Consider the following 13,660-nt stretch of genomic DNA (forward strand, 5'->3'; position numbering starts at 1 on the left):
AACACTGACAGTGTCACTAGCAATGCACCATCACACCTCCTCCTCCATGCTTCATGGTGGGAACCCCACATGCAGAGATCATCTGTTCAGCCACTCTGCGTTTCATAAAGATACAGCAGTTGGAACCAAAAATCTCAAATTTGGACTCATCCGATCAAAGGACAGATTTACACTGGTCTAATGTCCATTGCTCGTGTTTCTTGGCCCAATCAAGTTTCTTCTTATTGGTGTCCTTTAGTAGTGGTTTCTTTTCCGCAATTCGACCATGAAGGCCTGACTCATGCATTCTCCTCTGAACAGTTGATGTTGAGATGTGTCTATTACTTGAACTTTAATTATAAATAGTATAGTTTAATGTAAACCTTAACTAGTATACAATTTGTATGATGTATGGACAAACAACATATTTTGTGTTTTATTTATATACATTTGTATTTCTAAAGATTTTTTTTTAAATAAAATGACCCGAGAATTTAACCCGAATGGGTTTTCGTAAAGAGAATTTGCTGTAAAAAAAATTCAAAAATCTGGCAAAAATGTCAAATGTATTTAAAATAAGAAACTTTCACAAAAACTGGACATCTTAGTCCTCAGAATGATTTTTGCAGATGCACCATGGTTTTGTAACTCAATTTTCTTGACTTAACAGCTCATCAAAATAGTTCATAATAGTTCAAGGGTCCTGTCTAATAGTAGTCAGGAAAACACACAGCTCATAGTCAAGGAAGTCAACGTCAACTCAAGTCAACAGTCCGTTAGGAATGAATTCTACATTTAACTGAACACAGGTAGGTGGGTACTGTTGCAAAGGAGGCTGCTGAGGGAAGGACAGCTCATAATAATGGAATGGCACCAAATACATGGAAACCATGTGATGTATTTCATACCCTTCCACTAATTCCGCTCCAGCCATTACCACGAGTCCGTCCCCCCAATTAAGGTGCTCCCAACCTCTTGTGTACTGTCTGTAGGTAGGTAGCAAAGGAGGCTGGTGGGAGGAGCTATATGACCTCAGGCTCATTATATTGGCTGGAATGGAATTAATGGAACGAAGTGAAACATGGTTTCCATATGTTTGATGTGTTTGATATCGTTCCAGCCATTACAATGAGCAGGTCATCCTATAGCTCCTTCCACCAGCCTCCTCTAGGTAGGTAGGTAGGTAGGTAAAGTTGTATTGACAACAAGTTATCTGGAAAAACTAGACATTGTTAGTTATAAAATGTGTCATTCCAAAAAAGAATTAACTTGCAGAGGTCTTTGGTGGTGAGCTGGTAAATTGTTTTCCAATGTGGTACAATAGAATGAAATATGGATGGTGGAGTGATCAAAAGACATGATTGAGTCATTAGTGTGTCTATAGCAACAGTTCTGGATTCCAAAGCTATTCGATAACATTACCATATTTTGTCCATCCCAAACCACCCTTCACAGTTCCTATAGCCTATAGACAGGCCCTGTGGGAGGGATCTTGAGCTGGACTGTCCTATCATATATTTTTTTTATAGTCACAGTGTCCTCTCATTGGTGGATGGGACTGTCAGTCAGTCTCGTCCTGCGAGCCAACAAAGAAGCAGATCTGTCGTGGGGAGGGGCTGGGAATGAGGGGGCTGGTGGGGCGGCGGGGAGAGGGGACGGTGGGGATGTTCCAGTATTGACTTTGGAGGTCAAGAGCAGAGAGAGCGAACCCGGCGAGGTGACCGTTTCTCTCCCTTTGTCCGTCACTTTCCATGGGTGGGGGCAGGCTCATGCAATTCCTCAGGGAGCCATCACTGCAAAAATAAAAACACACAAGGTCATACTGTATGACAGACACCCAAATCTACAAGTAGACTCCATCCATCCATACATAATATAACCCAGTAGTAGTAACTCCATGTCTCTCACCTGGTTATGTCTACTGGTGCTCCTCTCCAGGCCTGTCTGTACAAGCTCCCAGCCACATCCCCAGCCACCCCAGCTAGCCAACGCATGTCTGCAGGCACCTCTGGGATCCACTCCACAATCCTGGAGCACAGGAGAGGGACAACACAGCAAGTCGATGTACTGTGATGTACCACTGTGGGGGCCAGTTCTCAAGTATTCCTGTGGTGGATTGACTTGCCCACTAGGTGGCGTGTGCAGCACATTCAAATGGATTGTGTTTAGTAGGAAAACTGTTTGTGTTCCTAGTTTGTTTGCATTCACAGTGTTATTTTTGTTGATGTGGTGGGCTAATGACTGCTTTAAAGACTACTTTGTTGTCAGTGGTTGCTGTCAGGGCTAGTTTGAAGGTATTGGCTGCTGTATGTTAAAGGCTAGTTATGCTAAAGGCTAGTTCAGGGTTTAGTAGCTGATTTGTTAGTATTAGTGTTGTCATCCTTGGTTGCTGTTTGAGCTATTGTGATCATATTGAGTTCATTGAGGTCTTGTTAGTTTGTGTTAGGTGGCACTGGTGGTGTTGGATGTCGTGTTACCTCTTGCCCACTGAGTAGGCTGATACCACAGGTAGTGTGCAGGGCAGGAGCATGTAGGAGGCCACTCTGACCGGCAGCATCTCAGACACCTGAGCATACAGACCAGGCTTCTGCTGGCACGCCTCACAGAACACTACAGTCATAGAGACACAATATGTCACACTTCGCTGATACGGGCACAGCCTCAGATCACTTTCAGTGATAGCATAGTGACAACACAATGTTAATGTCAGTGTTATAACTAGATAACAACAGTTTCTAACAGCTTTGAGCAGAAAAGATCAGAGTCTAGGTTAACTTCCTATCTACCTTTTTTAATTTGGGTAGGCAGGTTGTCAACAATCTGCTCGTCCAGCCACCAGTGCCGCTTCCTTAGGAGGCGGAGCCGCCGGAGCATCCAGTCCTTAGTGGTTTCCATGGCGATGGGCTTGCAGCAGCAGGTGTGTATGGCTTCTGATGGGTTGGGGCCGGCAGTCGGACACTCCAGCTTCAGCAGATCTGACATCATAAACAATATAATTCATCATCTTTGCGACACAACATAAAAAATATTACCCCATAAATAAGTGCAGGTTTACTCCATACTTCATGTTGAACCCAGTACATCATTGATGCTCACTGCATGTACTGTATATCACAGTAGCTTATGATCTTAGCACAGCCCACTATTACTGTCAAAGGCAACATGGTAATACTCACGGTTCTCCTCAAGAAAGCGAAGGGCGTCCTTGTAGCCACTCTGACATATCTCTGCCATGACCTGTCAAAGAAAACACATAGATCATACCTATTGAGGTAGGGGATCATATGCAAGAGATAGATTGAATAAATAATCATATCACAGGATCATCAGGACTCAGATATACCCACCCACACACGATACAGAGCATGATCTCACATTATGTGATTACTTATAACTATCACTTCCACTGACTGATTAGCAATCATGTTATTGCTGACAGTTAACAACCGTATTACACAAGTACAGCTGTATATAACCACATAAAACAGAGGGGAATGACTTATATCAGCCAGAACCCTCCTGTGCAACAGGCTCCTGTATTTGTGGATGGACAACAATCCAGGAAGTGTTTGACTAAGGGTTAAAGGTCAACGTGGCAGAGTTCTCCCTGTTCTCTGGCTACTCCTTATTCTGTGTTCCTACAACAACAAAGCAACAGGGAGAGAGGTATGTGGATAGCTAACGTCACAGTGTCACGACCTACAGTAGGTGTGAATTTAGTCAGGGTGGGTTAAACACTATGACACATGAGGGAAAAGGTAGGGTGGAGTGTTCTTTGTGTGTGTCTGTGCATGTTATGTTTAAACACTATGTCAAAGGTGGGCAGAGTCAAGAGAAACACACACTTCTTTTTCGAAGTAGGGCCTCTGCACATGGCTCTGTCAGTGGGATTCGGCATAATCCTCAAATTCCAGAAAACACAACATTCCAGACACACATGGAGGGAAAAGACAGTGTCAGATCTTGGATTGCAGCAACAATGATAACACAGCAAAAACTGAACCAAGAGACACAGATCAACCTCAAAGAGGGCAAAGTTCAACTTACACTAAAAGTTGACTCCCATGTTATTATCCAGACAGTGAAGAAGAATGTGCAATACAGGAAATGCAATTCAACAAGGACAAAAGCCAATAATGTCATGCCAGTATTGATCACTGTGGAGTTAGGGAGGGACCGGGGAGGGCAAAGTTCAGATAGGAAGTATGGGGGGTAAGGGTAGGAGGCAGAGTCCAGAGAGGAGATAGGGTAGGGGGTGAAATGGGGGAGTTGGAGTTTACAATCAGGGAATAGGACAGTGGGAGGTCAGGGGTCCAGTCTCCCATACCAGACTACTACGCTCTCCTACAGAAATGTATAGAATGTTTCAAGGGTACCTAAATAAGGATTTCACAACACATAACCAATACATAAGGCATTTATTTACAAGTAGTCATGAACAACCCATCTGATGAATGGGACTAAAGGGCATCCTGATCCTCCATCCTACCTTCGGGGACAGGGCAGGGCCTACATAAAGAACTTCAAACCTCTTCCCAGGGCCATGCATAACGCATCGGTAAGCAGTCATAGCGGTCGCCCTACCTTGGGTTCTGGGGGAAACAGGGCTTTGCTGAGGCGGTACATATTGCCCAGGTTAATCTGGATGGAGGTGTTCGTGAAACGAAGCTCGTGGATGTTGAAGGAGGTGTCCCGGGGACAGATGTCGCTTTCGCCTGAGAACGGAGAGATGGTGATGGTGTTCTTCAGCTCTGACTGAGGAAGGTTGTCACTGATCCCCCCATCCACATAACGCTGGAGAGAGAAGAGGGGGGAGAGAGGGAGGAGGGAGAGCGAAAGTGAGAATACTTGGGTGTTTTTGGAACCATGCACAACTTACATCAGGACCACAGCCTCTCCACAGAACAAGACCCCGGGCATACTGTGGTCAAGATGTCTCAGGGCTGACAGAGATGACTGTTCTACATCTCTATATACTTAAAATATTTGTTGTTGACTTCCTCCGCTTATCTTCTGCTAAAAAATATGTCACTTATAACCCAATTTGGTTATCACTGAAATCTAATATGACACGATACGACATATTCAAGGAAACATTCCCCTCTTGAGGGCATATTAGGCATGTCAGTACAAGATTTCCCCTTAGCCAGCTTCTCCACAATGCCAACTCATGACCAAACAATCTGACATCACTATTTGGAGAATTAATACATTTTTACACCAGTCTTATGTAATTACCCGATGCAGCTCTATTTCAAGTTCAGATGCTACCCTCTAACATTTCAAAATGAATTCATAATTTTCCAGTGTAAAAGGCTTAGAACATCTGAGGGGGAAAAGGGATATCAGTGCCAGTTCCAAAGCATGATGTGCCAGTTCCACAGCTGACCTTAGAGAGCCTTTTTTATTCTCTATTTGATTAGGTCAGGGTGTGACTTGGGTGGGCAAATGTATGTTTCTATTTCCTTGTTGGCCTAGTATGGTTCCCAATCAGAGGCAGCTGTTTATCATTGTCTCTGATTGGGGATCATACTTAGGCAGCCCTTTTTCCCACCTTAGATTGTGGGATCTTGTTTGTGTGTAGTTGCTTTCTGCATGGCATGTAGAGTTACGTTGGGTTTTGTATTTTGTTGTTTTTTTCGGTGTCATTTAAATAAATTAACATGTACGCTTACCACGCTGCACCTTGGTCCGATCCATCTCTAAACGATCGTGACACATGATCAAGACTCAATTTGGCAGTGAGGTTGGCAAAGAGTTCAGGGCTGAGGGCAAAGAATGTACTATATTTCCTTTATCAGAGTGTCAAAACCAACTGTTACGAGAATGTAGTCCAGTGATGAAATCTAGTTCAAATGAAACCGCATCACCTTCACAAGAAACTTTTAAATAAATAGTATGTACAGCATTCTGAAAAAGTACATGCTCAGTCAACTGGCAAAGGGTTCAAACTCATGCACTCAGATATGCTTTTCAAAATTAATTAATGACTGAAAGACAATGTCCCATTCATGACTGTTCATGACCTACTTGTCGCAATAGGCCTAGTATAGGACATACATCTATATAGAGAGATGGGACATACATCTATATAGAGAGATGGGACATACATCTATATAGAGAGATAAGGCATACATCTATATAGAGAGATGGGACATACATATATATAGAGAGATGGGACATACATCTATATAGAGAGATGGGACATACATCTATATAGAGAGATAAGGCATACATCTATATAGAGAGATGGGACATACATCCATATAGAGAGATGGGACATACATCTATATAGAGAGATGGGGAATACATCTATATAGAGAGATGGGACACATCTATATAGAGAGATGGGACATACATATATATATAGAGAGATGGGACATACATCTATATAGAGAGATGGGGAATACATCTATATAGAGAGATGGGACACATCTATATAGAGAGATGGGACATACATCTATATAGAGAGATGGGACATACATCTATATAGAGAGATGGGACATACATCTATATAGAGAGATGGGGCATACATCTATATAGAGAGATGGGACATACATCTATATAGAGAGATGGGACATACATATATATAGAGAGATGGGACATACATCTATATAGAGAGATGGGACATGCATCTATATAGAGAGATGGGACATACATCTATATAGAGAGATGGGGCATACATCTATATAGAGAGATGGGACATACATCTGTATAGAGAGATGGGACATATAGAGCGATGGGGAATACATCTATATAGAGACATGGGACATAAGTCTAAATAGAGAGATGGGGCATACGACAGGTATGAGTGTTAATGTGTTAAGTCACAATGTAAACTTGGCTCTGAGCCCGTTCTTCCCCCGAGACAGAATGGTACACAATATACAGCAGACAACCAGAGAGAGAGAGAGACTGGACGGGGGTGGAGGAGTTTAAACAGGATATCTAAATAGCTATCTGTGAACCTGACTCACCCGACTATAGGACACACTAACTATAGCCTATATTTATTGGACAATCTAGTGTGTTCTGCCTATGTTCTATGGATGTATACTTTGGCACTGAGCCAGAGACATGCCCAGAGAGCAGCTATATGCCCTCAAGAATAACAAGAGCAGATAGCAGTGAAATATACTAGAGAAAAAGCTGCATAAATTGGTCAGTGCTATATGGTAGTTGATGTTTTGGAGGACTGTGCTCCTATGTCCTAGTGACTCAGTTTAGAATGGAGCCACCCTGGACTCTGGTCCCAATCTGCTGAGGCCAGAAGCCAGTCTAGAAGTATATAAAACACCACTGGCCTGCCAAGGGAAATGGTTCTCGGGCTGATTAGCTACTAGGGTAAGGTAGATCGACAAATAAAAAAGTACAAGAATGTGTATGCAAAGACAGACAGACAGACAGACAGACAGACAGACAGACTCCTTATGACTATGACCTGAGCAATAAAGGCATCTTAAAGACCATAATAAACTCAGTCCACCATTTGCTGATTTTTCTTAGAAATTAAGGAAACCAAGTTCAAGGAAATGTAAAAAAGCAGTTGAGGCATTAGGGCCTTGGGCACTTACCACTCCTTGGAAGGATGGGGGGATCAGGCCACAGTATATGGGGATGAAACAGCTACACAGCAGCGCCTGTAGACACACCAGAGAGAGATGTTACACAGTCCAACCAATACAACTAATGTAAACAGTCAATGGCAAGGCCAGGAGCTGAAAGGACAAATATGTCTGGGATAAATGTGGGATATGGAAAAACTCCCATCAGGCCCATATTCACAATGTGTTTCATTGTAGGAGTACTGATCTACGATCAGGTCTCAAGTGGCAAAACCGATCCTAGATCAGTACTCCTACTCGGATATGTTTTGTGAATAGCAGCCCAGGTGGGTTGAGTGAGGACACTGACCTGGATGAGCTCCTCCTTGGACTTGAACTCGGACACGAGGACGTTTTGTCCATCAGACACGCGAGTGAGTGACACACACAGCCTCCCGGAGGCGAGTGTGTGTGCATCGGCGGGCAGGTCGCGCTCCAGGCCCGACCTGATGACCTTGACCAGGTTGAAGGAGGGGTGGAGGGGACCCAGGTTATGTTTCCGGGCCTCCTTGGCAGTCTCGATCACATCCTCACAGCACTTAGCTAGAGGAAGGGAGGCAAGGAGGGACAGTCTGTCAGTTGTGTTAGGGCCTTCCATTGTGAGGAATTGGACAATGTTTTCTATTCAAAGGAAGATTGATTCTCAACGGAACTAACGCTACGGTCACAAGACGCAGGCCTCCTAATTGTCCCTAGAATTTCTAAGCAAACAGCTGGAGGCAGGGCTTTCTCCTATAGAGCTCCATTTTTATGGAACGGTCTGCCTACCCATGTAAGAGACGCAAACTCGGTCTCAACCTTTAAGTCTTTACTGAAGACTCAGCTCTTCAGTGGGTCATATGATTGAGTGTAGTCTGGCCCAGGAGTGGGAAGGTGAACGGAAAGGCTCTGGAGCAACGAACCGCCCTTGCTGTCTCTGCCTGGCTGGTTCCCCTCTTTCCACTGGGATTCTCTGCCTCTAACCCTATTACAGGGGCTGAGTCACTGGCTTACTGGGGCTCTTTCATACCGTCCCTGGGAGGGGTGCGTCACCTGAGTGGGTTGAGTCACTGATGTGATCTTCCTGTCTGGGTTGGCGCCCACCCCCTTGGGTTGTGACGTGGCGGAGATCTTTGTGGGCTATACTCGGCCTTGTCTAAGGATGGTAAGTTGGTGGTTGAAGATATCCCTCTAGTGGTGTGGGGGCTGTGCTTTGGCAAAGTGGGTGGGATTATATCCTTCCTGTTTGGCCCTATCCGGGGGTGTCCTCGGATGGGGCCACAGTGTCTCCTGACCCCTCCTGTCTCAGCCTCCAGTATTTATGCTGCAGTAGTTTTTGTGTTGGGGGGCTAGGGTCAGTTTGCTATATCTGGAGTACTACTCCTGTCCTATTCGGTGTCCTGTGTGAATTTAAATGTGCTCTCTCTAATTCTCTCTTTCTCTCTTTCTTTCTCTCTCTCGGAGGACCTGAGCCCTAGGACCATGCCCCAGGACTACCTGACATGATGACTCCTTGCTGTCCCCAGTCCACCTGGCCGTGCTGCTGCTCCAGTTTCAACTGTTCTGCCTTATTATTATTGGACCATGCTGGTCATTTATGATCATTTGAACATCTTGGCCATGTTCTGTTATAATCTCCACCCGGCACAGCCAGAAGAGGACTGGCCACCCCACATAGCCTGGTTCCTCTCTAGGTTTCTTCCTAGGTTTTGGCCTTTCTAGGGAGTTTTTCCTAGCCCCCGTGCTTCTACACCTGCATTGCTTGCTGTTTGGGGTTTTAGGCTGGGTTTCTGTACAGCACTTTTGAGATATCAGCTGATGTACGAAGGGCGATATAAATACATTTGATTTGATTTGATTTAAACAGTGATCCGAAGCTCACAAAAAAATAAATATCCACTGGTTTCCCTTATTTACTGCCCTGCAACTGTACTGAGCTAGTTATGTGTGTTCATCTGATCTACACTTGGATGGAATCGATCTGAAGTGTTTTATGCTCACAGACAGAGTTCTAGTAAAGAAGATCAGGTGATTAGAAACATACCGAGGTAGTCTTATCAGCGGAACACCTGGGAGTCACTGCGTGACAGTGAAAAATGTAACCCTATAAAAACTGAGGTCATGAACGGTAACCTATATCTTTCTTCTAGCAATTTTCACAACAATCCAGTGCTTTCCTTTGACTCTTAATGACCCCTTTGTTGACTGTTCACTCAGTAAGTCTCTCTCTCAATTCAAGGGGCTTTATTGACATGGGAAACATGTGTTAACATTGCTAAAGTAAGTGAGGTAGATAATATACAAAAGTGAAATAAACAATAAAAAGGAACAGTAAACATTACACATACAGAAGTTTCAAAACAATAAAGACATTACAAATGTCATATTATGTATATACTTACAGTTTTGTAACAATGTACAAATGGTTAAAGTACATAAGGGAAAATAAATAAGCATAAATAAGGGTTGTATTTACAATGGTGTTTGTTCTTCACTGGTTGCCCTTTTCTTGTGGCAACAGGTCACAAATCTTGCTGCTGTGATGGCACACTGTGGGATTTCACCCAGTAGATATGGGAGTTTATCAAAATTGGGTTTGTTTTCGAATTCTTTGTGGATCTGTGTAATCTGAGGGAAATATGTGTCTCTAATGTGGTCATACATTGGGCAGGAGGTTAGGAAGTGCAGCTCAGTTTCCACCTCATTTTGTGGGCAGTGTGCACATAGCCTGTCTTCTCTTGAGAGCCATGTCTGCCTACGATGGCCTTTCTCAATAGCAAGGTAATGCTCAATGAGTCTGTACATAGTCAAAGCTTTCCTTAAGTTTGGGTCAGTCACAGTGGTCAGGTATTCTGCCACTGTGTACTCTCTGTTTAGGGCCAAATAGCATTCTCTCTCTCTCTCTCTCTCTCTGTCTCTCTCTCTCTCTCATTTAGACAAGACACAATTGGAACACTTACAGTCCCCCAGTCCTTTGTCTCTTCACCATAAGGTTATCAGGTATAAAAGAAAGTGAAAGAGACATGGTATCACACAGAGACTCACCTAAGTGCTTTCCATGTCACGTTCTATGTCACACAGGGGCATATTTGCTCTTAATCGTGATTGGGTTTTCCCTTAGTCAGCAAGATCAATCAGTACCATTGGGAGGCCTCTGATCCAGAGGACCAAACGGCCAAAGGTCCTTTAACTGACTCAGATGGCATTTAACAATGGTAGGCTACCATACTTATACACAGGCAGGCATTTGTCTCTGACCATGTAATTATGTAATTACGCATAATTTGTAGTTTATTACATAATACATGTCATTTAGCAGATGCTTTTATCCAAAGAGACTTACAGTCATGTGTGAATACATTTTATGTCCGTGTTGACCTGGGAATTGAACCCACTACCCTGGCATTACAAGCGCCATGCTCTATACTGAGCTACAAAGGAGCCCCAGTATAACCACCTATCTATTACATAAGAGCAAAGTTTTAAGGATTGTTTAAATATTTTTACCCCATGTATCAAGGCCACAAGTGATTCTTATTTAAAGGTAATTTAGTTGCTAATCTAAAGTTGCCTAAACACATGAAGGAGAGGCCTAGGCTACCAGTCTGCCTCTTTTGCGTGAAAGTCCCCATCCAGGCATTCCACTGATGACAGGCTGTGGTGAACTCAAGTGGCCAGTGTAGGGTATAGTATACCTACCTATGGATGCCTGGCTGGCGAGCACCGAGGCGGTTAGGGCACCGGCCGAAGCCCCGTAAATCTTGGTGGCACCTTTGATAAGGTAGGGCGCTTGTTCCAACAGGCAGCTGGCCACTCCGATGTGATAAATCCCCAGGAACCCGCAGCCGGCGAACGACAGATTCCATTCCTTCGTTAGGTCGAACATACCGGGTGGACAGTCCTTGGCGAGGACCTAGAAGTTTTGGTAATGCGCTTGTAATAATCACTCCAAAATGTTTACCCTTGGAGTCATTGACAAGTTCCCTTCATTACTGAATGTCAACAACAGTTCCGAAAGAGGACGGCTCAAACTAGCACACACTACTCAGTCTACTCCTCTTGTGTAACGTACAAAGAGACAATACAAAGAGATGTATTGAGAATCGCCGGAGCGCTGACTTTCCATAACTTCCCGGTTCTAGAACAGGGCTGGTCTGGCCAATCGGAATAAGGAGGCTGAGTCTTATTTTAGGTGGAGCCACGCCCCCACATTATGCATCGGTAACACATGAGAGTGATGCATTCTATTCGTGTCTATTCTATTCCAATATATTCTGTTCAAATCTATATTTATTTCACCTGCCTGCTATTTGTGTGACAAGTCGAACTTCATTATTAACAGATTTGAGCCATTCAGGCTAACAACCGGAGCATTCCATTGGCTCATGATACCATTCACGTATATTGAAAAACCTAATCTGTTGATTTGATCTTCCAAGAACAACAGGCCTACCTGTATCATCTTGAATGCTTCATGTATGCTTGAAGGCGTTCCTCTTCCGGCTACAGAGACTAGTGAGCACGCGCATACCCCGCCACAGCGAACTGGTGCTGATGCTGAGGAGGGGGTGCACGCATCACATGAGTGCATCCAATTACATCAATTTGCAACGATGTGATTGGCTGAAGCCTGAAGGTCAAGGCGTTCTTCGCTCGTGCACTATCACGTCCTAGCCAAGCCATACTATCGCTCTAAAATCAAATCTAATTATAGCCTTTGAATTGATTACAAAGACATTTTCTTTTGGTGCCCGTTTTGAGGATGGCCGAGAGCGAGGCAGACATGCAAACCACCCCGATAGAGTTTGTGACCAAATAGGCCTACTTCTCCCTCAGATGTAGCGACATATGGATTGTCACATATCCCAAATCAGGTTAACAATATTAGCATGTGTTGATGCTATGCAATATATTAGTGCAGTACCCTCACTACCCTGAGATGCAGCATGCTGTAGACTTGAGAATGCAGGGTCTTAGGTGTATCAGTGGAGGATCCTCAGAGGGAGGAGAGGACCATCCTACTCAGTAAATTTCATAAAAATAAAAATAGTTAACAATTAAAAAGTTATCCTTTTTAGATAAAACTATACTAAAAATATTGAAGTCACCAAATAACTGATTAAAACACACTGTTTTGCAATGGTCAGTAGCCGATCGCGCTGAAAGTCATCTCACCATTGGTTTATAGAAGCAGGTACCCATCTCCTCATTGGTTATACCCACGTGGGTGATTGAAAGACAAACTTTGTTGCCGGTTGTCGTGGTAATACAATAAAAGTTTATATGTGATCACCATATAAGTTCAAAAATGAAAAAGCCTGGAAGGAGGAGAGATGACTAGAAACGATTCGGTTGGCTGTTTTATGTGTGGATTAATTGTCGGAGTAGAGGTCCTTGTGCATTTCAGGTAAAATAACAAAACAATTTTTTTTATCCCAGGACAAATTAGCTAGCAACAGCAAGCTAGCTAAATAGGACAAATTAACGTTAGCTAGCAAGAGCAAGCTAGCTAGCTAAATTGCCAGACATGTTTAATGCTTTTCGACCTGTCCCCAAATTAATGTCATTTGTTCAGAGTTTATTTTGATATTTTAACCTGCATGTCGTGATCGCGTTTGGTGTGGCGGGGCAAAGTAAATGTATGCACGATAGAGCACGATGGCGCACGCGCGCAGACAGTTTGGGTTCCGTGTTACAAACACGTTGTACTTTGTTAAACACTTTTAACATAGGCCAGGCCCTGCTGTTACCTCATATCCCAGCAATAATGCCTAGCATTTAAGCCTGGGAAGAAAACACTTACATTTGCTCAACTTGCCATTTCCTCAACCATTGTCTCAACTTACCCCATGGTCATTGTCTCAACTTACCCCATGGTCATTGTCTCAACTTACCCCATGGTCATTGGCTCACCTTACCCCAAGGCAAACATCTTCACTATATTAGCCCACACAGCTACAAGGATGCACTTTCATGCTAGGTTTAGGATCTCATATTGAAGATTATTGAGACCCCAACTGATGTATAAAACAACCTTAAAATGATCTACGTATATGTTGGTTTAGATACAAGCATCATGAAATCTCGAACACAAATTA

At 43.6% G+C, this 13,660-nt stretch overlaps 1 protein-coding gene across 1 annotated transcript; it reads right to left on the reverse strand.

Annotated features, from left to right (window-relative positions):
- Positions 1 to 1,540: 1,540 nt before the first annotated feature.
- Positions 1,541 to 12,039, reverse strand: LOC139379337 (patatin-like phospholipase domain-containing protein 2). The gene is made up of 10 exons (XM_071122142.1): positions 12,016 to 12,039; positions 11,262 to 11,475; positions 7,894 to 8,126; positions 7,554 to 7,619; positions 4,564 to 4,773; positions 3,156 to 3,216; positions 2,766 to 2,954; positions 2,457 to 2,589; positions 1,888 to 2,007; positions 1,541 to 1,772 (listed from the first exon to the last, which is right to left on the reverse strand). Exons 1-10 carry the CDS (start codon positions 12,022 to 12,024, stop codon positions 1,541 to 1,543), a joined length of 1,467 nt encoding a protein of 488 aa, XP_070978243.1. The 5' UTR covers positions 12,025 to 12,039.
- Between the last annotated feature and the right edge of the window lie 1,621 nt (positions 12,040 to 13,660).

Source organism: Oncorhynchus clarkii, chromosome 21, assembly GCF_045791955.1.
Source record: "Oncorhynchus clarkii lewisi isolate Uvic-CL-2024 chromosome 21, UVic_Ocla_1.0, whole genome shotgun sequence".
Taxonomy (NCBI): Eukaryota; Metazoa; Chordata; class Actinopteri; order Salmoniformes; family Salmonidae; genus Oncorhynchus; species Oncorhynchus clarkii.